This window comes from Leopardus geoffroyi, chromosome B1 (genome assembly GCF_018350155.1).
Source record: "Leopardus geoffroyi isolate Oge1 chromosome B1, O.geoffroyi_Oge1_pat1.0, whole genome shotgun sequence".
NCBI classification, from domain to species: Eukaryota; Metazoa; Chordata; class Mammalia; order Carnivora; family Felidae; genus Leopardus; species Leopardus geoffroyi.
The window spans coordinates 99,086,667-99,114,429 of NC_059327.1; the positions used below are offsets into that span (position 1 = coordinate 99,086,667).

Below are 27,763 nucleotides of genomic sequence, written 5' to 3' on the forward strand. Positions count from 1 at the left end.
TTCTCACTGTAGAGATTTCCTTGACTCAGATTTTTTTAAAGGTAAGAATCAATTTCATTTAGCTTATTTGTCGAACTAAAATATTTTCCCTCTCCGAAATATCCCTTCACTTAAAAATTTCTGTTGTAAAACAGAATAAGAAATCCAGAAACACATCATATATTTCAAATACTTAAGATTTACTCTTGACTACAAGTTATGGATACCTTGTCTTTTTTCTAAAACATTCATACACAACCAGCACATCATTCAGTATCCAAGAACTCCTCATAGATTTTAAATCCATTAATATTAATTAACTATTACTGGCCATCTTCTAAGATGGGGATATGGCAGTCAAAAAAAAAAAAAGCAGTTAAGTGTCAGAACATGGCATTTCCATTTTAATGGGGGAGATTAATCCAAACAATAGGAAACTTTTACATTTCACAGATGAAAAAGAAGAGGCTCTTGAAGTCTAATATTTTTGCCTAAGAAATTGCAAAACTATGGCACAAGACCAATGTAGGTCTGCTCCCATATCTAGGTTTTGCAAAGCTGTGGGTGAATACTTAACCACTTGGTAGGCCAAATTTAGAGTTTATGGTCAGTCCTATCTGTTTTTGGTTGTTCTAATGTCACTTTTCTATAATTTTAAAATACTGTAATGACTTATTTGTTAGAATAGCTTCTAGTTTTCCAATTCCCAGAAACAATAAGATGGTATAGAGTTCTTTGTTAATTTCCACTTATTGATATGAGGGTTTAGTTATTTAATTAAATAGAGTTTTTTTCCAGAAAGTTATTTTCTACTTCTTAGTATAAGAACTAGAAATGTTTCTATGAGCATAGATAATCCATTTTATCATGATTACTATGCTTAAAACATAGTCAAAATTTTGTTTAATTTAGTTCTGTTTTTGTGGCTTGATTATGTAGCCACAATTGTTCCAGTTAAAATTATAAGCATGAGTCAGAATGCATGGCATTGCTAACTAAACATGTTTCTCTACATCATAGGGTCATAAACAACATTTTTTCTTTATAAATAAAATTGGGAACCTCCTTAAAAGGTAAAACAGTAACAATTTTAGAATACCTTTCCATTCTAAAGGGAAATAATGAAAATAAACAAGTTACCAATCTAGAGGCACAGAAATTGGGTTTTAAGCATTATAGCAATTAGTTATATTTGAGAAACAGGCAGAAGAACTTTATTATAAGCCTGTACAATATCATAAGAGAGATGCTATGTCATAGAACTCTTTCCTGTGGCGTTTTCCAATTGGAGTTCTGACAGACCATTCTAGAGAAGTGAATTTTTTTCTTTAATCAAATATTAGTATTGCCCAATAAATAAGGCCTATGGGCTGTACTTTTAATTATTTATTTGTTATCAGGAAAGTCATATCCACTACTTGTATTTTTCTCCACTATAAGAACATACATAATTTTCACATGTGTTATGGGACTAAATAAGGTTTCATTTTCTTTTTTTTTTTCCTTTTGAAAATTTCTTTTAGAATTATGTTAAAAGTAGCATGTATTGAGTACAGTTGTTCTTGAACAATACAGGGTTTTTAAGGAAGCCGACCCCCCCCTCAGGTGAAAATCCACATATAACTTTTGACTCCCCCGAGAGTTAATTACTAACAGCCTGCTGTCGATCAGAAGCCTTGCCAATAACATAGTCAATTAACACGTTTTAAATATGTATTAATATAGTGTATTTTTATAATAAAGTAACCTTGAGAAAATAAAATGTTATTAAGAAAATGAAAAGGAAGGAGAAAATACGTTTATAATACTGTACTATATTTATCAAAAAAATATATATATATATATACATGTGAAGTGGACCCTGCACAGTTCAAAAGTGTATTGTTTAAGGGTCATGTGTACATAGATTAACATACTGGACAAATGCAGTCAGTAGAACACTTATATTGTGAAAACAAGTTAGTGGGTTCCAAAATTATAGCTTTACTTTTTGATGACTGGAAACGGGGAGCAAAGAGTAACCAATTTAGGGAGCACGGGCATGAACAATACTCAAATATTTGGACTTAAAGTTCCTCCAAGAAAAATATCTGTGTATAAAAGCCCAAGTCATTGATACTATAAATCTCAAATACATCCTCTTTAGAATCCTGTTGGGAAAGACTACCTTTTAAACTTGTGTAAACAACAACAACAAAAGAAAATCAGGTGTGTTTTTTTTTTTTTGGTAATTTATATAAATTAGTTATCTTATTTACCCCTCACAAAATTAGAATTTAATATAGACATCTGAATTTAATTTAAATATATACTATAGGCTATTTCAGTCCAAAATTAAAAATGGAAAAAAAAAACCCAAATTAGGTAGACTTACTCATGTATTAAAACATATAGCAACTATGGAAATTGCAGAAGAAACTACAAACTAAGAAAATATTAGTTTGAGAATGAATTTCTTTTAAAAGTTAAAATAAATTCTCAATGGAATCTGATTCTTTGAGTATACAACAATTTAAATAGACAGTTATAAGAGAAAAATTCAGTCTTTCATTTTACGTTTTAATTGAAACCAGAGCTTTATTTTCTTACTTTTCCCTAGTAGATAAATATTTTTAAAAATGTGAAAAGTGACTTTGGTAGGGGTTAAATAAATGGATTTATTGTTGAGTTTGAGAAAAATAGTCTTAAATGTTGGTATTACAGTATGTAAATTATTTACCATTCAAAAATTTAGTTTGAGTACTCCATTTAATGAGGTTGTTTTTAATAATTAGTGAATTTCAAAGAAGTTGCCATACTAGATACAAAAACATAGTTTAAAAAACTCAATGTTGAAATTTAAATTATTATTAAAAAGACTTGTGTAATGAAGGAAAGATGTCATAATTTTACGTAGAATCAAAAGAAAGCCTTCAGTTGCAAATTTCTTATGTTTGGAAAGTTCATGCTCTATTATCCAGTTAGAAGTCAGCAGCAAGTTCTGCAAACATCTATCTACTTAAATACTTGTGTTAATGGCATAATGTTTATTAGAGAACGCAGCAGTTTGAATTACTCTAACATAGAAAATAAACTGATGTGTTGGAGAATCCATATAAAGCTAAATCTTGGGTCATTAACTTAATTAAAGCTGCAAGTCTATTAACAATATTTGCCATAGCCTTGAGGCTTTGGAGTACACTGATAGGGCTTGCACAAAGAAAAGGATCTCAAACTCAAGGATCTGGAACTCAAAAGGCCTTGTTCTATGAAGATATGTTAGTTGTGACAGCAGCTGTTTACAAACTTAAACTGGTCTAAGTCCTTTGACATCCATCAATTAATTGTACTGATATAAATTATTTATCATAGATAGAAGGATGTGTGCTTCAAGAAGTATAAGCTCTTAGCACCTGGAGAATGGGAATGCTGAAGATAATGCATAATTGGAGGCCAGTGTATCTACAGACTTTCCAAGATTATAGTTTAAACTTACAAAATAGATTTAGCATGTATCTTCACGTTTGGGGCAGAAGTTATGATGAATTCATAAACTGACCGTTCTGTGATCACCTATGGTCTTTTCAACAAGGACGCATATTCAAGTTTCATTCATCCCAATGGAACATTTCAGTGTTCCATTGCTCCATTATGTGGAGCAGCACACTTATTCTTATCTGCTAATTTATCCAGCTATGAGAATATGATTTCTGATATCTGACAGCCCGTGTAGGCTTCACTTTAATATCTTAGACTGTACGTAATATATTATATCACAACGAATATTATTTTTGCACCTCTTGTATTTGTACATAGGTAGAAAGGAGACTATGTGAAACTATTAAAGTCCATTTTATATCTAAATTGATTATACTATTAATAAATATAATTCTACAGGAATGCAAGCTGGTGCAGCCACTCTGAAAAACAGTATGGAGGTTCCTCAAAAAACTAAAAATAGAACTACCCTATGACCCAGCAATTGCACTACTAGGCATTTATCCAAGGGATACAGGGGTGCTGTTTCGAAGGGACACATGCACCCCTGTGTTTATAACAGCACTATCAACAATAGCCAAAGTATGGAAGAGCCCAAATGTCCATCAATGGATGAATGGATGAAGAAGAGGTGGTATATATATACAATGGAGTATTACTCAGCAATTAAAAAGAATGAAATCTTGCCATTTGCAACTACGTGGATGGAACTGGAGGGTATTATGCTAAGTGAAATTAGTCAGTCAGAGAAAGACAAAAATCATATGACTTCACTGGTATGAAGAGACAAAACAAAAACACTGATATTTAAGAGACAAAACAGATGAACATAAGAGAAGGGAAACAAAAATAATATGAAAACAGGGAGGGGGACAAAACAGAAGAGACTCATAAATATGGAGAACAAACTGAGGGTTGCTGGAGGGGGTGTGGGAGGGGGAATGGGCTAAATGGGTAAGGGGCACTAAGGAATCTACTCCTGAAATCATTGTTGCATTATATGCTAACTAATTTAGATGTAAATTTAAAAAATAAATAAAGTAAATTAAAAATTAAAAAAATAAATAAACCTATTTCTATGATATATATGTTATTTATTCTGAATATTTACGCTTATAAGCTTTTTTACTATTTTTGCAGAAAGTAGCTTTTATTCACACTATTAAATGTTTCCTATTATTGTGAAAAAAACTATGAAGATAGCTCATCTAAATATCCTAATCAAATAGTATTTTGTTTTATTACATCAAGAGAAAGCAAAAATATCATGTTTAAGAGCTGCTAGAAAGAAAGGCAAAGGGGAAAAATATTTTATTTTTGTATTTTAAAACATGTACAAATACAATTTCAATGAGGCTACAGATGATGATGTATAATCACATTCATAATATCCATGACAAGTTTACAAATACATGTTTGTTTTCTGCAGAAATAAGAAGCATTTAAGCTTCTGGAAGCCTCTTATTAATGCTTTTGTAAGTTGCAAATCATATTTTAAAGTAAAGTAATCAAAACAAGAAATGAGCCACTCTTCCATATCTCCCAGAAATTTTCATTTCCTATCTATTCGCTACATTTTGTTTATGTTCTATGGTTTTCTTGTCACATGATCATTGACAACATCCACGTATGACTGTTGTGATTTTGAAAGAATGACTCAGTTACAACTCCCATCTTCATGAAAGCAAATGTTTGCCAAGTTTTTCAGTAAAATTACTATGCACAACCTGTTTATAACTTTATATATGTCTGGAAAAAAATTCCTATTTATACTGTCAAATGTCATAAAAGTGATGAATGGACATATCTCATGCTCTGAAATATCAGGACTTACTTGAGAGCATAGGAAAACTTCTCCATATGGTAATACACCCTGGCACGACTCCAAATACCACACCTAAAATGCATCCAGATGTGTGAAAGTGGATGGGAAAGGTTAAAGGGGCTATGAACTAATTCTGTTAGGAGAGACCCAGATTTGGGAATAAGCTCCATCTACCTGCTGCATTTTATAACACCATCCATTCCTATGTGAATGACTCAATGCAACATTGTGCTACAAACAGTGGAAACCTAGAGCAGGAAGACAAATGATAAGTGGTTACTGACTCCAATTGTGCTTTCTAATTAGTCTTCTATTAAATGCGAGAAATTTTCATTTGTATAGGAAGAGAAATACTGGATTTGTAGTTGCTAATTTCCTCTGGAGGAGGAACTGAGGCATGTTATGAACTTCTGAGGTATGAATATATGAAAGATATTCTCTTTTGATTTACTGAGGTATATATCGACAATGATGTAATTTCTGGTATTGTTAAACCTTGTGAAAATCTAGAAATTAATTTTTCACATGTCCTATACTATACTAAATTGATTCATTCTTTCGAATAACCTGTATTATAGTGAATCAAAGTTCCACTTAGTGATATAAAAATTAAATTATAGAACAGTTTTTTAATAATGAAACATGAAGTGATTGTTACTGAATGTGAAGTCTCACTATCTATTTTTTTCAATTTCCTTTTGATCATTTTTCTAGTAATTAGGAAAAACAGATCAGAAAGACAAGTTATACAAACAAATTCATTCCCTCTAAATCACTCATTCATTTAAAAAAATCCTTATTTCATATGTATTATGTGATGCTATGATAACCAACTGGAAAATAAAATTTAAAATATATATATGGTATATACATATATATCAGGACTATACTGGTGGCAATGTGGTAATCACTACATCCCTTCAAATCTTTTTATTGTGTTTGTTCCATAATTTTCATTTTTATACTTAGACCTCTAGAGGACGTTCACACAAAATCCTTGTTCAGCTAACACTTAATCACCCCCTGTAGGATTCTTAGGATAAAGTCTCTTGGTTTGTGTCAGTGCATAAGCCACTCACTCTTTCAATCTTCAGCACAGTTTCTAACTTCATATGAAATATGCAGTGGTTGTGTGTGTGTGTGTGTGTGAGAGAGAGAGAGAGAGAGAGAGAGAGAGAGAGAGAGAGAGTTGGGGAAATATCTGAGGATTATTTTAAACATAAAGTTTAAGAAAATCTCACAGTTTCAATTTGTAATGCCACAGACTTTAAAAACCCTTTAAGGGGGGGGGTGCCTGGGTGGCTCAGTTGGTTAAGCATCCTACTTTGGCTCAGGTCATGATCTCACGGTTCATGAGTTCAAGCCCCACGTCGGGCTCTGTGCAGACAGCTGGGGGCCTGGAGCCTGCTTCAGATTTTGTGTCTCCCTATCTCTCTGCTCCTCCCCTGCTCACACTCTGTCTCTCTCTCAAAAATAAATAAATACTAAAAAAAAGTTAAAACCATTAAAGAAATACAGATTAAATTACAAAACAGTAAACAGAGTAAAAAATATAGGTGTTTGGAATTCGTTCTCATGATCTGATATTAATATACACAGGCTTTGGAGAAAGCTTTACTAAAGCATTAGTACTTAATTAATATTAACAAAACTAAAGCTGACTGCAATAAATATTTTTAAAAATTCATTCTATGAGGGGGCGCCTGGGTGGCGCAGTCGGTTAAGCGTCCGACTTCAGCCAGGTCACCATCTCGCGGTCTGTGAGTTCGAGCCCCGCGTCGGGCTCTGGGCTGATGGCTCAGAGCCTGGAGCCTGTTTCCGATTCTGTGTCTCCCTCTCTCTCTGCCCCTCCCCTGTTCATGCTCTGTCTCTCTCTGTCCCAAAAATAAATAAACGTTGAAAAAAAATTCATTCTATGAGGTACACATATGCTTAAGTATCAATCTTGTCTTATGGCTGATTAGCTCTTTAAAATGTTTTGATGCATTTACTCCATCTTCCTTAAGTCAGGTTAGCTGGTGAAGACTACCTGGAAGGAATAACTGAAAATGATCTTTCAGGCATTACCTTTACAAAGAATTAAACAGATACAGACATTTGAACAATACATTCTTCATTTAGTGTATGGAATAACAATTTGTCACTATGTTTCCTATAAAACAAAACAAAACTAAAACTATCAGACTTGAATGATCTGCTAGTTTTACTGGATGGACTGTGCATGTAGAATTTAAAACAACGAATTACATGAATTCAAAAAAATAAAAGATCCATATTAATCATTCGACTTTGTTTTTTTACATCATTCTTGATCAGTTGGATTATCTCCAAGTATGCAAATGAAGACTAAAATGAGCTACAAAGAGGGACAGTATGTAAAATTGCATAGTAATTGCAAACTATTTTTGTAACTTCAAATAACTTTCCTAACAGACAGAGGTTATGATCTAATCTTTGGAAGCTTTGGCTCTAGAGTCACCTGAGTGTAGGCTAAGTTTTCTACAACATAAAATAGGAGTAATAATAGTATCTTTCTATGCCAGATATTATCTCTTGACACTCAGCATCATTCCTATCCTTCTGAAGTACAGGGCCTGGGAGTCACAAAACTCTCTTTTCTAGATTCCTGTCCAGCAGGGCTCAGGTTTAGATTCTGCCAGAGGGTGAGTTGAATGATATCTGAAGAGTGAAAGCAAAGCAGGGGCTGTTTTGGGACTCTTTGCAGACTGCAGGTAGACAAGATGATCAGTTGCGGTTTCTTGCAGTATCTGCAACGTTCTTATTGCTGAAGTTAGTGGTGAATTTTCCTGACCTTCATTCTTAGGCAGTTTAACGATATTGTAAGCCATTTCCAAGTACTAAGTACCTTCCTACCTAGAAGTCTGGAAGTAATTTCAGTTCTTGACCAATCTCATTCCAATACACTATCTCATATGCTTTTTGTGAGGATCCAGTAGAAAAACGTAGAAAAAGTTCTCAAAAGATATCATGGACTTGCCATAATACTCTATAGCAAATACGAACAAATGTGTGATGAACAATCACATATAGAAATCACATATAAGAAAAAAATATAAAAATTGTATACATATAAAAAAGTATGTGATGAAGAATCACATACATAAAAAAAAAAAAAAAGAGAAAGGAGTCAAGTTTATAGTCAAGACTCATTTAGACCATCTTCTGTGCCATGCAAGAGGCAAGTTATTTAATCTCTTTTAACCTATCTGAGACCCAATATCCCAATATTTTTTGCCCTTAAAATAAGAATAATAATAGTGATAATACAGTTTCATTGCATTTTGAGAACTAAATGAATAACTAAGTGAATAATAATGTCTATGATGCAAAGACTTTAAGAAGTGCTTTTTTTTTTTTTTTAAGTTTATTTATCTATATTGAGAGAGTAGGAGAGAGCACAAGCTGGGAAGGGACAGAGAGGGAGAGACAGAATCCCAACCAGGCTCTGTGCTATCAGCGGAGAGCCCAATGCAGGGCTTGAACTCATGAACTGAGAGATCATGACCTGAGCCAAGATCAAGAGTGGGATGGTTAATCAACTGAACCACCCAAGCTCCCCTAAAGCAGTGCTTTAAATAGCCACCTAATAAATGATATGCATATTTCATAATGAAAAGAAAGGTATTCCTAAAAGTTACAACTACTACATTTAGAAAAGTAGGCAATGTACGTTTAAATCTAATGTAATGAAGAAAGAAAGAATTAATGTTAAAGAATTAGTTCTATGCCCAATCATGAAGCAACATTTATGCTGCAATCAGCATATGGTGCTTTTGCTCATACCCACGGTACTTTCCCTGTTTCCTATCTACCACCAAATGCCTTCACACATTTTTCATTTTAGGACTAAGTATAAACTCATTTTAAATCTAAATGTGAATGAGCATATTATACTAAAATGGACAAAAATAATCCTTATTGTTGAATTTTCAACAGAGGAAGTAATTTTGGGGGTTAGAGTAGAAAGATTGAGGAAGATTTTCTAGAAATTCTGAACTGATAACTTGGAGCCAAATTACTCACGATGCTAAGAATACAACTGTAGTAGGATTCACAACTTGTGCATTGAGGCTTCTGTCTTTTTAGAAGTTCTGTGCTGCCCCTCTATAACACCACTACTAATACAACTAATTTACATTACTAGTTATTGAATGCTGGACACTCTGGTGGGCGTTTTACAAGCATTATCTTTATTCATTACCACAAGCCTGAAAGATAAGTAAATACAATTAATCTCATTTTGCAGATGGAGAAATTGAAGGTCAGCAAGGTTAAATGACTTTCCAAAAGCTATAGTTAAATCAAATACTATCAAATTCCTGATTCTTTTCATTATACATTATTGTTGCACCTTTTCATCTATACTTCAAGGATATTATTTTGTTAATAGGCAAAGCTTGTATGTTAAACCTTGACTCATTCACACTTGCTTTATGTCACTATCAAGCAATTCAATTCTTCAAATATAAAACCATTCGTATATACATGATGGGCACCTATTTGAAAACACAGTATCTAAATGTATTTTTTTATAAACACTTCTTTTGAAATATTACTCTGCAAGATATTTACCAAATTAAAGAAAAACAAAACTATGTCCTGGTTTTATCTATTTCGCTGGTACTTTAAATTGTGTTTATAAACCCTGCAAAGCAACCCAATGTAATATATATGGACTAACAATGTATAGTGTGCAAACGACAGCAGAGAATTTTTCTCTCCTCAGACTTATTAAAAGCACAATATTTACACACATTGAAGGTGAACCAACCACTGATCAGTTAGTAGATAGATGATAGGTGATAGCTAGCTAGCTAGCTAGTTAATTAGAGACAGAAACTTATAGAGATATATGTATATTTGTACATCATACCCTGTTAAAATGCCAAAGACTAGTGAAACATATTTGCTGCTGTGTGTTTTATTATGCTTCTAAAATGTCAAGGTAAATTGTGGTTCAGTTCTGTTGTGATTTTCCAGAGAAGTCAGGTATTATGCCTTCTACCTGACTAGTAGAAATACATGGCATTTTAATTTCAATCTTAACACATTGCTCTTGCTGCCCTCAAATATGGATCAAATTTCAGTAATAATAATGATTTTAAAAGATCATATAAATGATGAAGATACACCAAAAAAAAAAAAAAAAAGATGACGATAAAATAAAAGAATCAACAACCATTGTTGACATATTTAGGACATCAAATGGTCCAGGCCTTATGCCTTAGACTTGAGAACACTCTTATTTGAAGACATTATACGGTTTTTGCTCTTGTACAAGACATTTAGCAGACTGAGAGCTTAAACTCTGGAAGTAACTGTGTAGGCTTACCACCTGACTCTATGACAAATCTGGGTCATCTTAGAAAACTGACTTACCTTCTCTCTCCTTCAGCTTCGCTATCTGTATAAACTGGAAACTATTTATCCCAACCTCATGGGTCTCTTGTCAAAAGTAAGTAAAATAAATACAGGTAAAGTCCTTAGAACAGTGTAGGCCAATAGTAAGTACTTAAAGCATTTGCTATGATTATGGAAAACCATTTACAAATGACAAAACACACTGCTTTCTACTATACTTGACACGACTAAAGCCTTAGTGAAAAAGCCAAACGTTGTCATACCTGTGTATCCAGTTTTGCAAACACAGTTGAAGCTTCCTGGAACATTTTGGCAGACAGCACCGTTCTTGCAGGGACCAGGCAGGCACTCATTGACATCTCTCTCACAGGCCCTGCCAGTGAAGCCATCTGGGCAGCTGCAGGAAAATCCTCCCACTAAATTGTGACAGGTCCCACCATTGTGGCAAGGGGACGGAAGGCATTCATCTATATCTATTTCACACCAGCTACCAGCATAACCTGGCAGACACTTGCATAAGAAAGGCCGCAGAGGTTCGTTGGCCACAACGATGACTGGGAGACTCTCGTGGCTCTTTAATACAGAGCTCACAGCCAGTCTTCTTATACAGCTCCCTCCATTCTGACATGGGCCGTGAACACATGAGTCATGATCCACAGATTCTACCTTCACTCCACTCTGCCGGAGAAGGATCTCTTTGATGCTTTCAAAGAAGGTGGCTACACCACTGGGATTCACATACTGATTAGTGTTTCGTTTCACAGCTGCTAAAAGAAACGTTCTATTGTTCTCCTCGTATGCACCATAAAGTTGCACAGCAGTCCCTAAGCCTGTCAGTTGGGAACTGGCAATGCGTAGAAAATGAAGGTAGTGGTTAGTCAAGAAGTCCTTTACTGTTGGAATGCTGAGACGCAGTAGGATGCTGTTATCCACAGTAGCATTAGAAAACCCAGCAAAGAAAACTCGGATATTGCTCGTGACTGTGCTGTGAACTCCATCACTGCTAAGGACAGTGAGATCAAATGTGCCGTCTGTTGACCTTGGCTGTGAATTCAGATCACAAGTACCCCTTGGAATACTGAACAGGCTTGTAACTCCTGAAGTAAGGGAGCAGTGGAAGGTGTCTAACACATCCGGATCCTGCGGCTTCACAGAGCCTAATATCCCACCAGGAAATAAATTGCCATAATAATTAACAAATATCTCCACAGTCCGAGACTGTGAAGGATTGTCATTTTGGTCTATAACTGTGATATGCACGGTTCCTGTGGAAGACATTTGAGGAACACCAGAATCCCTAGTAATCACAGACAGGTAGAAGTCTGCAATCTGTTCTCTGTCAATCTCTCTGGTTGTGCTCAGAACTCCAGCAGTGTTCAGACTAAAATAATTGGTGGCAGGACCTGTGCTCAGCAAGTAATAGGTAAAAGGGCCTTGATTCGGAGGGAGATCAGGATCAGTGGACTGAAGGGTCATCACCAGAGTTCCTGGGCGTTTGTTTTCCATAACTTCACCTTCACTGATGGTCAACATAGGTCCATTATCATTTATATCTTCTAGGGTAACTAACAGGGAGGCACTTCCTGTAGCGGAGGGGGTCCCTGAATCAATAGCCAACACCGTGAGATTATAGACAGGTAGGGTTTCTCTGTCTAGTTCTGCTGTGACAGTGATCTGTCCCGTCTGTGGATTAATGGAAAAGGCACCATTTTCGTTCCCTGATCCAATGAAGTAAGAAAACCTGCTCCAGCTGGGGACAGAGTCTGAGTCAAAGGCACTGACAAATGTCACATGGGTTCCAGTTGGGACCCCTTCACTGATCTGAACACTGTAGATGTTTAAACTAAAAATGGGTGGGTCATTGGCATCAAGTACAGTGACATTTACAGTGACCTCGTCTATATCGGCACCTCTAATGCTGCCAGAATTCTTGGCCAGTACCTTCAAAGATACCCTCTCTTCTTTTTCCCTATCGAGAAGGCCAGAAACATAAATCTGCCCAGTCTTCTTATTGATCTGGAAACCCTTCTTCCTACTGTTACCAAAAATCAAATAGTGTACCTCCCCATCGGTGCCCAAATCACGGTCGCTGGCAAACACTTCTCCAACAGTTGTGCCTTTGGGAGCTGCTTCTGAGATTTCAAAATAGTAAAGTTTGGAAACAAAGCGAGGCACGTACTCATTTGTCCCTTTTAATTGTATATTAACAGTGGCAAAACTGCACCTTTCTTCATCAGGGACATTGAAGGCTTTCACAGTAAGATGGTAGCTCTGCTTGGTTTCAAAATCCAAGAAGCCTTGAGTGGTGATGACTCCTGTGTTAGGGTCAATGACAAAGAGGTCACTGTCAGATGACTGGACGGTGTATGCAATCACAGCATTGGTTCCGGAATCAGCGTCTGTAGCATTTAGGTGGATGACTGTTGTTCCACTTGGGGCATTTTCCAAAACAGTAGGGAAATATTCATCAGGGAAGAATACTGGAGAATTGTCATTCACATCGATCACATTTACAGTCACGCTGCAGTAACCAGTTCTTGCAACCCATCCTCCATCTGTTGCAGTAATAGTCATCTCATGTTTCTGGCATAGCTCATAATCAAGAGCTTTGGCTAGTGTTAATATACCTGTGGAGGAATTGATTGCAAAAATGCCTTCTTCATTTCCTGAAGAAATACTGTACCTAATTAAGCCATTCATCGCTGCATCTCTGTCTCTTGCAGAAACGGTTCTGACAATGGCCCCGATACTATGGCTTTCAGGGATGGTTGCACTCATGTGACTTTGAGAGAATTCGGGCGTATGGTAGTTTTCTTCAGTGACAATTATTTGAACAGTTGCTTGGGATGAAAGCGGAGGGTTTCCTTTATCTCTTGCGGTGACAGTAATCACAAAGTTTTGATTTAAGTCAGAGATCAGGGAAGATGCTACTGAAATCCACCCTGTACTGTTGTCCAACTTGAATTTTCCGAAATGATTTTCATTAGAAATCAGATACTCCACTTCAGAATTCAGTCCAAAATCTCTATCATCTACTGCTGTAACTTTGATTAACTTCGTACCGACTTTAACATTTTTGGTGACCGGAGTAAAATATTTACCTTTAAGAAACTGTGGTGCATTGTCATTACTGTCCACTGTGTTGATGGTGACTGTTGTCTCACTGAGTAATGAAGGATTACCTCGATCTGAAGATGTCACTATAAAACTGTGTCTGTTGATGTTCACATTACTGGTGCCACTGACATTTTGGTATTTTAAGACCTGTTTATTGAAAATCTCTCCTGTGGTGGCGTTAATCCTGAAATACTCTGACTGAGATTTTATAAAATAAAAAACTTGCCCATTTGATCCCTCATCAGGATCTGTTGCAGATACCTGAGTCACTTTGGAGCCAATTTCAGTAAGTTCAGGACAATCTAAATAGTAAGAGGGTCTGCTAAATCTTGGAGCATTGTCATTGACATCTGTCACAAATATTGTGACATCTGTACTTACAGTCCACCCAGAATCATGTGCGGAAACTCGGATTCTGTAACGGTCCGTATCTTCTCTATTTAAAGGTCTGCTAATTACAATATCCCCTGTGCTGGGATTAATTGTAAATGGAAGACTTGTGTCCGTTATAGAATATCTACTGATTGCATTTACACCAATGTCTTCATCAGAAGTTGTGACACGTGTAACTGTGTATCCTAAAGGGGAATTTTCAGGAACATAGGCACTAAATATCTGAGAGAACCTTGGGGCATTGTCATTTTCATCTAAAATGTTAATGATGACTTTTACTGAGGTACTCTGAGAAGGGGAGCCTTTGTCCGAGGACTTTATGGTGAGCACATACTGCGATATTTTTTCCCTGTCTAACGACCGAATGCTTCTAATTTCGCCAGTGGCGTGATTAATAGTGAAACTATGTTCTTTGTTGCCATTAACAATTTCATAATCTAACTGTCCATTGGGTCCACTATCCTTATCCATTGCTGAAACAGTAAGAATTTTTCGAGGGGAGAGGTTTTCCAATATTTCAGATACAAATGGATCTTCCTTAAAAACTGGGGAGTTATCATTGACATCTAATACTGTTAAGTCAAGTTTCTCATAAGAGGATAGAGGAGGGAAGCCTCCATCTCTGGCCTCTATCCATATAACATATTTTTGTATCTTTTCAAAATCTAGAGGTTGACTAATGGACACTTGCCCTGTTAACTGATCGATTTGGAATGTACTGCCGAGATTCCCACTTGCAATATAATAGGACAAAGGTTCTCCTCTCAAGGAGGACCCAGTAATGGTGGTGACAAGAGTGCCGACTGGCTGGTTTTCAGGGAACATGAAAGTCTGTTCCTTGGCTCTGACTTTAGGGAAATCTGCCTTGTTCACAAACCTAACAGTCACTGTGGTAGAATCTGTCTTTGGAAATGAGCCACCGTCTTTTACATGTACAGAAAATGTCACTTCTGAAGCCCCATTTAGTGGTCCAGCTGCCATAATAGCTCCCCTCAGTGGGTCAATGTGAAATTTTTCAGAGTTTCTGCCCGAAAGAGAATAATGCAGCTCAGAATTGGGTCCAATATCAGCATCTGTGACTGTAACCGCAAAGACGAACGAACCTATAAAAGATGGAGTGTAGTTATAATCACATGGAACCCAAACAAAACATTTGATAGTGGATTAATGTATACAAAGTATTATATTGCTCCCTAGTATAACTTAATTTTCTCATGATTACTGGGAAGAACAGTAACTCCTATATTATCTCTGAAGTTCCCAAGTCAAATCTACTTAATGGTAGTCTTTAGGGGCTGACCTGCCATTTTCTAACTAAAACCCATATGGTCTACTAGATTTAATACTTTTCAGTATGCCTTTGAGAAAAGTACAGTGAAGAGCAATGGCTAATCATTCAGAATTATAGTTCCTAGGAGAAAAATTGTACATAAGACAACTTTCAACAAACATGATACTATGTGAGTTCTGCTAAGAGCTACGTTTCTGCCCAATGAAAAAAGATAATTGCTCTCTTAGGCCTTAAAGTATCTTTGATTTACCATACATGTAATCAAGTCAACAATATTTTTAATACATTTTTTAAAATTACTGTGATTCCTTAATTCACCATTTTTTGGCAAAATGCTTTTTATCTTTGATCTATTATCACATGGAGACAAAATATATATACATATATGAATACATATATTCATAAATCAATTAGAACAATTATAAAGTAGTATGAAATAAGAACTGAGGAAGAATGGAGTCAATTTGGATTCCAAAAGTTAGTGCTTGGGATGAATGCCAATGAAACAGATTGTAGCAGAAATACGCAGGAAAACTGCCATAAGGACATGTTTTTGATGTGCTCATTCAAAAAACCTTTTCCAAACCTGTATTCATACCCTACAGTAAAGTTTGTGACAAAAGCGAAAAGTCTTTTATTAAGGCCAGTGATTCTTACTAATTATAATAAGTCTAATGAGGAAAAGATGCTTAAGCATTACATACTCCCTTTTTATAGGGGATGCTATATTGCATCACCACACATTGGATGTAATTAGAATCACGCCTGCCGGCATCATTTCAGCTACAGGCCTTCATCAGGGATATATGACTTTGATATTGACATTTCCTTTTGATAAAAGATTGGCACAGAAATCTATGCATTTTATACTTTGAATTGGTATCAATTTGACATTCTCAAGTGAATATGAGATCAAACATCACTGAGAGAAGAGATCCTGGATCCATTTGCTTTTTCTTCTAATTAAAAGTATTTTAAAGCAAAGCAGATCAAATTAATTTGGGCCTATATTTGTATATTTTCCTGTTTGGAAACACATCTCAAAGATTACAAATGGCAGATTATTTGTGCAGTTCTTTAGAGAGCTTGCCATTTTTTACAAACAAGCAAATGAAACCAAAGTAAACTTAAATGAAGGAAGATAAATGCATCTAGTGTCATATGAAAGTGGTCACTAATGTCTTCATAAACTTACTAACAGAAAATCTTCATCCATCAAAACTGGAATAAAATATTAACAATAATAATTCATTAGAATTATTCACTCATTAAATATTTTTGAAAACCTACCTATGAAGGATTAAAATAAAATCTTTATTTTCTACCCACAAATATAGTTGAATGCTTTCTACCTCTCAGATGTTTCAGGAAATAGCATATGGCAAAAAGAAAGGAAGAAAGAAAGAAAGAGAGAAAGAAAGAAAAAGAAACAACGTCTCTCCTCTCAGGGAATTTACAAACAAATTACATACATCTCTGGGCAGAACCCTTCTTGACTATGAAGTGACTATTTTAATCATTTGAAAGTATTCAAATTATATTAAGAAACAGTATCAGGAAAGATGTAGCAACTATAAAATCTTAAACACAATCGGTCTAAAATTAAAAAAAAAATCATTTATGAAGATTCAACATTCCTTCAGTTTCGTTAGTCAAAACAAGTTGAATTTAGAGGATCTATGAAGCTAAGCTGTATCAGAAATATTCATATAAAAGTAACAAAAATATATTTATAGAAAAGGTCCAATGTATAGATTGCATTTATCCATGACACCTCAGAGTTGGCTTGATTACCTGGAGGAGTAGGAGACGGGATGTGTGTGACATATGGGTGATGTTGAAATCTTGGTGGGTTGTCATTGACATCAGTCACAGTGACAAGCACACTGGCAGAACTGGAAAGAGGCTCCGGGGATCCAGCATCACTGGAGACCACAACTAAAGTGTAATTCTCTTTTGTTTCCCTGTCTAGCAATGCACTTGTGATGATTTGTCCTGTGGATGGGTTGATGGTGAACTGAGAGTTTCCACCAATGATTCTATAACTAAAGAGAACAGAGATGGGCATATTTTTTCTGGTGTTCATACTGTAGCATCTATTCACTACAATTTAGAAACTGAGGCAGAAATGTAAAAACAAATCATTAGAAGTACAATCACACAACAATTAAAGAATATGGCTAGAAGATAAATATTTCAAATTTTATGTATCACATTGACAATCTTTACTGTGAGATGTCCAGTGAGCTCAAGCAGGTCCTCACAAGATCTCTGGATTTTTTGGATCATGCAAGTCCCCAAAATATACCCAGAAGACTATTGTGTTATAAATAAGTGAACCTGAAGGCATAAATCAGGGCCTCGCTCTAATATTGCGGTTAGTGGCCAGGATCACAAATGAACATCTGTTAAATGAATCTAAAAATTACTTTTCTGCTGTGTACCATAATAAACCAGAGAAGATCAGTTGAAGATCTTAGTTTTTAAAGACAAAACACTGTATTTGACATCCACCGCCCATCCAGAACAACTAAAGAACTGATTATTTATACAGAGACATTCCTGCTTACTAATTCTCTCATTTGTCATTCCTCATATGGCTATGCTTTTCTTTCTTGTTGTCAGGAGAGGTATGACATTTTCATGGATATTCTGATGCTAACCAGATTGGTTAATAGGCGGGAGTTTCCTCTGAGAACACCTTCTCTCTTCTTTATGAAGAGAAAGCTATCTGTATATTCCTCAGAGATCAACTAGAAAAGAAGTAGCTAAGCTTGAAGGTTCAGAAACTGGCTATGGTCCATTGTTTTTAGAGTTGGGGGGTGGCAAGAAAATGGATGTCTTTAAAAGTCTTCTCCTTTAGACTAACAAAGAAATGGCCTTGTTAGAATTAAATGCATGTTTCTTTTTTTTTTTTTTTAATTTTTTTTTCAACGTTTATTTATTTTTGGGACAGAGAGAGACAGAGCATGAACGGGGGAGGGGCAGAGAGAGAGGGAGACACAGAATGGGAAACAGGCTCCAAGCTCTGAGCCATCAGCCCAGAGCCCGACGCGGGGCTCGAACTCACGGACCGCGAGATCGTGACCTGGCTGAAGTCGGACGCTTAACTGACTGCGCCACCCAGGCGCCCCTAAATGCATGTTTCTATAGTTTGGTTTGTGCCCATGAAAACAAAGCAACAGCACCTATATCTAACAGTAGAAAAAGGCCTACATTGCAGTAAGTGGAATGGGCATTCCTCCTATTGAGCTCACAGTTCAAAACTAACATTCAGCAATTTTATCCTTTTTAGAGAAATAATGAACTACTCGGGAGCTGATATTTTTAAAAAGGAGAAGTCCTATCGAATGATAACAAAATAGAAAAAAAAAGGTACAGGGGGCGTTTGGCTGAGAAATGACTTCAGTATTTACAAAGTACTTGATATCACTCAGACTTTCAATACATTTTGGCATACTCACATGCCAGGATCAGCAGTAAATGAGAATAGCATTTCCTGGACCAGAAGTGACTCTTTATAAAGTATAATTACTGCCTTTGTACAGTAGATATCTATTCCCTTTATCAAAATAAAAATATCACAGGTTTATAAGTGAATTCTTAAAGTTATAAAATCAGGACTTATGAAATAATCAAATTATTTTACCCTTTCAATAAATTCTGTAAGAACCTGAATTATGAGAATTGTGTCATCTTATTCTGAGAAACCTTGTGTCTATCAGTAGATGTAGAAACTATCAAACAGGGAAAAAGAGCAATTCGTAACTCATAGCACCACAAACTTTTTTACAGCTTTATGACAGCAAAGTTCAGGGATTGATTAAATATTACCTCAATTATTCACCAATACAAATAAAGTTAAAATGATGAAAAATGCATGCAAATTTAGATTTGGATATTTGTCTATGACAAGACTGTGATGTATTAGGAAGAGCAACATGTTGAAAGGCAAATGATGTGAGTTCTGAAGTAGGCTCTAGGCTCTGAGCTATTTATTAGCACAGAGCACGACGCGGGACTCGAACTGACAAACCACGATTCCATGACCTAAGCTGAAGTCAAATGCTCAACCGACTGAGCCACCCAGGAGCCTCTCTATTTAAAAGTAATTAATATCTTTACTATTTTTAAACATTAAAAAATAAACTGTCACAATAGTATGTGATTTTTTTTCTAGACTTTACCTAATTCTGAAGTGTATCAAAAGTCTATTTAAATTTTTTAATGTTTATTTATTTTTGAGAGAGAGAGAAAGAGACAGAGATTGGGAGGGGCAGAGAAGAGAGGGGACACAGAATCCAAAGCAGGCTCCAGGCTCTGATCTGTCAGCACAGGGCTTGATGCGTGACCTGTGAGATCATGACCCGAGTTGAAGTTGGATGCTTAACTTACTGAGACACCCAGGAGCCCTCCAAAAAGTCTATTTTACATGTGAAGTATTCTGTAAATGCCTCATAATATCTACAATATCAGTTTTATGATATATACTTGTAAGTTAAAAAACACACACATATAGAAGGGACACAAGTGGCTCTATAAGTGGATAGACGTTTGAGATAATATGCCCAGGTTTGCCTTTCCTCTATCACTTGAATCTTGGTTTAGTTCTCATCCCTTCATGAAGATCTTTCCTCCTTCTCTGGTCCAAAATTTCTTTTATGGATATTAACTTTATCACATTGAGTTTTGTGCTGTCCTTTCACACCTGAACATCTATGCTGGGGTTTAAAGCTCTGCAGCATCTTACTGTGTCCTTATTGTGTATGTACTGAGCACAGGCTACAAGGCACTTTATATATGCTCTTGTTTAGGTTCGAAACAATCCTGATATTTTGGTTTTGTTTTGGATTTTTTATAGGTAATGAATCTGAATCTAAGAGAGACTAATACACTTGCACAACAAAGCACACTATCTACAACAGGTCAATCTAGACTTTGAATTTGAAAATCTAGTCTTTAGGACTCAACACCCACTTGTTCTATCATACTACAGTATAAAGAAGGTAAAACTCAGCTGGAGTGAAGGCAAGAAATGCTGCACCTGCTTGCTAAGACTAAAAGGAACTAGTGCTCAAGGTGTGTGTCAATGTAGAATTGGTTTCCATTGATTTGGCTTGGTGCAAATCAACAAATATTTATTTGCAGATTCAAGAATAAGAAATTACTGTTTCAAATTATGCGCATAGACTGACATCATTATTACCTAAAATCTAAATCACTTTTGCACTTTTAAAGCTAAAATATCACAATTTGATTTTTTAATCTTTTTTTTTTTTTTTGCCTCTTCCTGACATCTACTAGGAGCATAAAGCACTGTGCTGTATGTTGCGAGAATACAATAATTCAGTTTCTGTATTAAATTGTGTGCACTTTGAAACACAATTCACTTGGACATGAATTTTTACCTCACTTCTAACACTTCAATTCATAAAATTCCTTCTTTCTAAGCCTTTTCTCTCCATTTATAAAGTGTTGATCACATATACGTTCCTTTCACTTAGTACTTTGGAGCATTAAATGTAATTTCATATGAAATGCACTTGGTATTGTAATTGGTACATGATGAGAATTAAAAGTCTAGTTTTACACACATAACAGAGCATATACACATATTCAAGTATAATATAATAGTCTATCATATATAATCTATTATAATCCATCTACATATTTAGTCAAATGGATAGGTGGACTAATTGATAGACACTTGGAGAAGTAGGTGAAAATCCTGTCCTCAAGCTTACATCCTGAATGGAAGAAAGAGAGAAATACAAAACAAGGCAGTATATTCAAGTAGAAGTATTGCTCTAGTTATCCGAAAGACAAAGAGACCACTTTTAACTGGAGTGATTAAAGGAAAGCTTTCTGTGAAGAAGGCTGAAGTTAAGCTGAGCTTTAAAGGAGCTATCCATCTTGCAATAGGGTGAAAAGGGAGAAAGGTGGTCTAGGTCAGGAGTCAGCAAATTTTTTTTCCTTAAAAGGCCAGTGCTAGTCAATATGCCTCTGCAGGCCATAAGAGCTCTGTTGCAATACTCAGCTTGCTGTTGCAGGACAAAAGCAGCCGCAGACAATACATACATGAATGGGCATGGCTATATCCCAATACAACTTTACTTACAAATGCAGGTTTAGCCTATAGATTGCCATTTGCAGAACCTGGATCTAGGATACAGAAGAACTCGAACAAAGCCATAAAGCTTGGGAAAGCACAGATCCTTTTCCCAGGGGCAGAAAGTGATCCAGTGAGGCTGAAAGTTTGGCTATATGTTGAGGGTTTGTGCAGAATAAGCTCGGGAAGACGCTGGGGCCATTTATGGAGTGACTGGAATATGGAGCCTGGGCATTATGCCACAGGCAAACTGGAAGTTGAAGAATTTTGAGGAAGGGAGTATCACTGTTAAAGCTGAGCCACTGAACGCCCAAGCTGGTTCATATTACTGCCGTTGCTCTTTCATTCACTGACTCAGGCTTTGCTTCATCCAGACTACTTCCTACAGTACTGAGAGATCAATCATCATAAAACGTAAACTAGTGTGATTGCCCAGCTCGAACACTTCAGTTGTTTCTCCCATTAGACACAGAAAGGTGTGTGACTTTTTTCATATGATATACAAGGCCTATTCCTAATCCACACTGACCATACGGAACAGCTTTGCTTCTCTGATACCGTGTTTCTGCAGAGCCCTTTGCCTTTGTGCCTGTTGTTGTCTTTGCCTACGTCTGTCATCCCTTATTTTGTGATAAGCTACTTCTCAGTCTTTCCAGAAATCATCAAGTACTTGAAGCTTCTACTGATTTCTTCGAACAGCATCGAGTATGCTATTCTTTCCACCCATTCTGTGCTTAAACTATACTTGTTGCAAAGTACTATAATTTCAAGATTACAAAATTATCTCCTATACTGAACTGTTCTCCTTGTGGTGGCTGGAGGTCCTAACTCCTTGGAACTTAAAGTGCCCAGGACATAGTGAGGGCTTCAAATTATACAGTACAGGGTAGTATAGAGATTAGAAACCAGAGTCAGGGAAGAAAGTTAATTTTTATTATAATAGTCCAGGCATGATGTAATTGTGGATTGAACTAGAATCTTGGCAGGAAAAACGCACAGAAGAGAATGGGTGCCAGAGGCCTTAGTAAAGAAGAAACATGAGAACTTGTCCACTGACTGAGTATAGGGGGAGAGGGTGACCCCTGGCTATCCAACATCGATGAAAAAAGCAAGACGACACCATTAAGAGAAAGCAGAATGCCAAGATGAGAAACAGGAAAGTTAGGAGCTTCTGATATCCTGTGCTCCTGCTGCCAGCAGATCCTCCAGGTAGAGATGTCACCTACAGAGTTAGAAATACAGGAAGGGGATCTCTGGGATGGAGTCGGAATCAATACCACAGATTTAGAGCCTTCTGCATAGTTTTCCGGGTGGTTGCAGCTGTGAAAATGAAATATTCTCCCTCTCCTTCTCTCTCTAGCTCACGCTCTCTCACTTTTCTTGCTCTCTCGCACTTTTGCTCTCACACACACACCAAAAAAAGAAAAAAAAAAAAAGGACTGAGAAAAATATTATGGGGAATATCTAAATTACTTTGCAAAGAGAGAAAGAGGAGATTAGAAGGTAAATTAGGAAGTGTGGTCCGAGATGCAGAGTGAGAAATAAGAGATAACATTTCCATAGACACTGACGAGAAAAAAAAAAAGGTTAAAAAGAAAGGATGATCTGTGGTGCAAATATTGCAAAAGGTAAAGGAAAATAAAGACTCAGAAAAAGTCACTGAACTTGGTAAATTTCAGCAGAATCTTTGGATAGATTATTTTTTCATAGATCAATGGAGGAGAAAAACCAGTTGGAAGATTTTTGGGAAAAAATGGCTGGAGAAAACTGTGAGATAATGACCCAGTCTGGGTCAAAAGTGTGATATATAAAAAAAAAGTGAGTGCAAGCAGCAGTTCTAAGAATATTGGAATCATTCATTCAATGCACTTATTTAGGTGTCAGTCACGACAATGGTGCAGATGTTGTGAAAGGAAGACTATATTAGGAATAAAATAGATATAAGAAGATTAACAAGAAAAAAAAACATTAATTTGACAAGTTTTGGGTCCTGATAATTGTATGAGAGACATTTATGCATATTAACTGATTACATATATACTACTTGGCACATAGTAGGTGATCAATATACATTTAACTCTCACAAATTATAAAATAACAATTCTTATCTCCACTTTTACTGATGGATACACTGAGCCTTAGAGACATGAACATGACTTTTCTAAGTCATGGTAGGTAAATAAAAAAACCAGCATTCAATACCAGATATTCTGAGGGTTTCCATAGGGATAAATACATGATTCAAGGAAGAGGGATGATTTGAAGATTCAAGAGAGAAATGCAAAAACTGTTAAATTAAAGATGTGGAGGAAGTTAAATGGGATGGCATTAAGAGCACAGAGTAAGGGACTCGCCTTTGAATGTTGACCCTGTCAATACAATTTTGTAAGTTTCCCCACTGCTATGACATAAAATTAGAAATAAGGTTTAAATGGAGATTTGGTCCAGTTGGGATAAAAAGGGATACATTTCCTTAAAAGCTAACTTTGGAATGAGTGTCTGTCTCGGAAGCAAATATGTAAACCAGACAAAGACTAGGAATTAATGCAGTCTAGTTTACTAGAGGGGAAATACTAAAAGTGAAATAAAAGGTATAACTCACCATCCATACAAATCTATAGTTTTATCAAATGGGTAGAAAGAAAAATATAAATAAGTATTGGTTGGGCGATTGCTGTGTGTAAGATTATGGTGGACTATAAGGGAAAAGTAGCAATATATGACACATAACAGGTTGGGCTATTAGAGAGCCCACAAGTAGTTGGGTAAATGACTTACACTGTAATATTTAAATAAGCAACATAAAATTAATATAAAATAGCTCTGTTAACCAAGAGAATGGGTTTGCCCCAGATTCTATGCATAGCGAGGAGCAATTAACACCTAATATAAAAGTGTATTATATTCCATTAAAAAGATATGAAGCCAGAGTAAATAAGGTTTAGGTTGGCATCATTACTTATTTTACCTATGAAAGTATTTTAAATTTAAGCTTTAATAATTGTCTGTCCCAAGTTAATTTAAAAGTGAATTTAATAATTTTACAAAATAAAAATTGCTTCAATTTTTATATTATCTGACTTATGACAGTCAATGTAGTCATTTAAAGATTTTTGCATATGCATTTTATAGATTTCAGGGCATGTAAAAGTATAAAGTTAATTCTCTCATATTAAAGGAGGAAAAAAATTCAACCAGTCAACCAAACAAACAAAAATCAAAACAATCATTTCAAAGCTACCAATACAACTGTGTAAAACACTCTGGAAATATTGACAGGATTTCCTAGACCAACTTTCCATTGATCACCATTGCCCACAAACGTAAGATCACATGTAGCAGTGAAACTTTGACATACGCTAGAAAATAGCATACCATCATAGCATTTTATTCTAGCACTCATTGATTTTGTAAGCACACAGCTTCACAATTGTTGCAGCATTTGAAACATCTCAGATGGGAATAGTTATGCTACTGATTTGTCATACTCTATATTTTATCTTTAGAGAAGGACTCCTTGGCATGGCAGATAAATATTTATTAGACTATACTACTACAGTGGATAGGACATCTCTTCCAAAATTGTCACAAACTTACTGAGGACTAACAGATGGCAAGAAAAGGGAAAAGTGCTTTGCATATATTGGGACAGTATGGGTTGATGGATATTGAGTAATTTTTGTTCTAACATTATTCTAAGCAGTTCACTTAGAACTGTTAAAGTATTTTATTTGTCCTCACAACAATTCCATAAAGTCACTTTTATTATGTAGTATACCTATTACATTGATAAGAAAAAAACTGATGCCCAGAAATGTTCAATAAACTGCCCCACAATTAATAGGAGAGTCAGGATTCCGTTCTACACAGCTTCATTCTCAAGGCTGTGCTCTTACCACAAAGTTAAAGACTTAGTTCTTAGGGTACAGATTCCATTATTCCTATGCTTTGGTGTAGGACAAATGAAGGAGGTTGTATTTACTGCCTTTTTGAGGTTCATGCCAGGAAGTAGTTAGGTTGTACCTGCCTTTCTCCAAGTGGTACTAAGCACAGTGAGCCAAACATGCATATAACTATGACCTTGGGCAGAAGTTTTCTCCATCCTTAATGATTTGACTGTATAAGCCTCTTAGAATTCAGCTCATTGCCTGGAAGTAGGTCCCAGCTTCTGAAAGAAGTTCACGCATAGCCTTTCCTCTTATAGTGCATGTCAGTGTCCATTCTCTTCTGGATTTCCTTCTGTATATCTCTGGTCAGAACTGCTTAGTTCCCTAGGTGACTCTTCCTTCTAAACGTGCTTTTCAACTGTTGGGAGAATTCCAGAAGACTCATTCCTGCCCCCCTTTTATTTCTCTATTCTCTCTCCTAAAGTGTTCTTATTCAGTGCCTTGGTTTTACATGTGCTGTGAGCACTGATGACTCTCAAATCTGTATCTACAGCCCTGACGCAAACCTAAGCTTCACACTCGTAGTTTTAATGTCCCAACTGATATCCCCATGTGAATGACTAGTAGTCACTTCAAATTGGATTCAAGTAAGAACTCCTGGTTTCCCCCATGCCTGTTTCTCCTCCAATGCTACCCATAATGGTACCACCATCTGCCCAGGTGTTCAAGCCAAAAACTTAGTAGATGGTCATTCTGATTTCTCTCTTTCTTTTAGTTCCACTTACAATCTCAAATGTTTTTCCAAATACATTCATTCAATTTTCATTTTCCACCTTAGTACAAGGACACTCTATCTTTTGTTTGAATCAGTATATTAATTAACACCTGAATGGTCTCACTGGTTTCTCTTCTAATAGCTTCTTTCTACAGTCCTGCCTCTAACCCAATCCAAACAGATCAGTTTATTTTGGCCCCTGTTTGAAATACTCCAATAGTTTATCACATAAATGATTTTAAGAATTTCAATAATTAATTAATTAATTAATTAATATCTCAATTTCTTACCATGACCTAGGAGCCCTTGTATGGGCTACATGATTTGGTCCCTGCCTACCTCTCTGAGCCTGTTCTCACTCTGGTCCACACTCGCAAAACTTCCTAGTTAAATGCACCATGCTTACTTACATTCCACAGCCCAGTTCTTCAGCCTAAAGGTCACTTCCATAAAGAAGTCACCCATATTAACCATACCTAAAAGTCCCTTGTCACTCTCTTGTTATATAAGCCTATTTTATTTTCAAGGCTGCATTCACCATATTAAGTAATCTTCTTTATTTCATATTAAATTGCCTATCTACCTCACAAAGCATGCCGGCTCAAAGAAAGTGGAAACTTTGTCTTGTTACCCATACTAAAAACTCAATGCATGTTTATTAAATGAAAAATAGTTTGAGGTCTTCTATATACCTCAGTCACCTCTGCCAGCAGGAAGAGACTACTTAATAGCAGTTTCCCAAAGTGATTTTATAAATAGGAAATTAGTAACAAACAAAATAAATCACTAACCAAATCATCACAGGATCAACATTCACAGGCCACCTTTTACTGATAACTCCTCAGAACACTCAGATTCTCTTTTCTGACCCATTACACAGCCATCCGACCTACTCTAATTTACCTAATATAAGTCTACAGAGGGTATGGATGTTGTGTGGTTAAGAAATATTTATGTCTTTGAGACTCTTCTCTGGAAAACTTAGAAATCTTCATTTCTTACTGTTGATAATAGGAAGAAGTGAAGAAGGTGACGCACAACTTGATCCACCAAATGTTACAACACAACCATTTTCACATCTTCTCTGAAAAAGGTACCATATTGTTTTCTCCATTTTAAATGGGTTTCAGTAGATTAACAGAAAGTTTTTAAACTTTGAAAACACAAATATTCTTATTGAGGCTAGTGGCTGGGTTAAAAATGGCCAAAATTATTTGATATTCCTCTTCAAGTGGTGAGGTGCATTTCTCCTCCCAGTGAATCTAGGCAGGTCATGGCTGCTTTGACAAAGTATTATGGAAGTGATGCTACACCACTTCTAGGACTTTTCCTTAAGAGCACTGGCAGATTTCGCCTGAGGTTCTTGGACCCCAGAGCTACCATGTAGCCCATTTCAGCTACCTGCCAAAGAACCATATTGTGAAGCCCTGAGACCACAAGATCAGAGACAGGGGGCCAGCAGAGCCCAACCTTCCAATCATACTTGCCGAAGTACCAGACGTTGAGTGAAGACATCTTGAACCTTCAA

The 27,763-nt window shown here is 36.0% G+C and overlaps 1 protein-coding gene across 2 annotated transcripts in view; it reads right to left on the bottom strand.

The window, feature by feature from the left end:
- The window catches only part of FAT4 (FAT atypical cadherin 4), a 175,711-nt gene that overhangs the window by 26,169 nt on the left and 121,779 nt on the right, over positions 1-27,763 (bottom strand). For both annotated transcript variants that reach the window (XM_045468084.1, XM_045468076.1), the window contains 2 exons: positions 17,259-17,509; positions 10,927-15,276 (listed from right to left, as the gene is read on the bottom strand). In XM_045468084.1, coding sequence (XP_045324040.1) covers positions 10,927-15,276; positions 17,259-17,509 — 4,601 coding nt within the window. The remainder of the gene's footprint in view (positions 1-10,926; positions 15,277-17,258; positions 17,510-27,763) is intronic.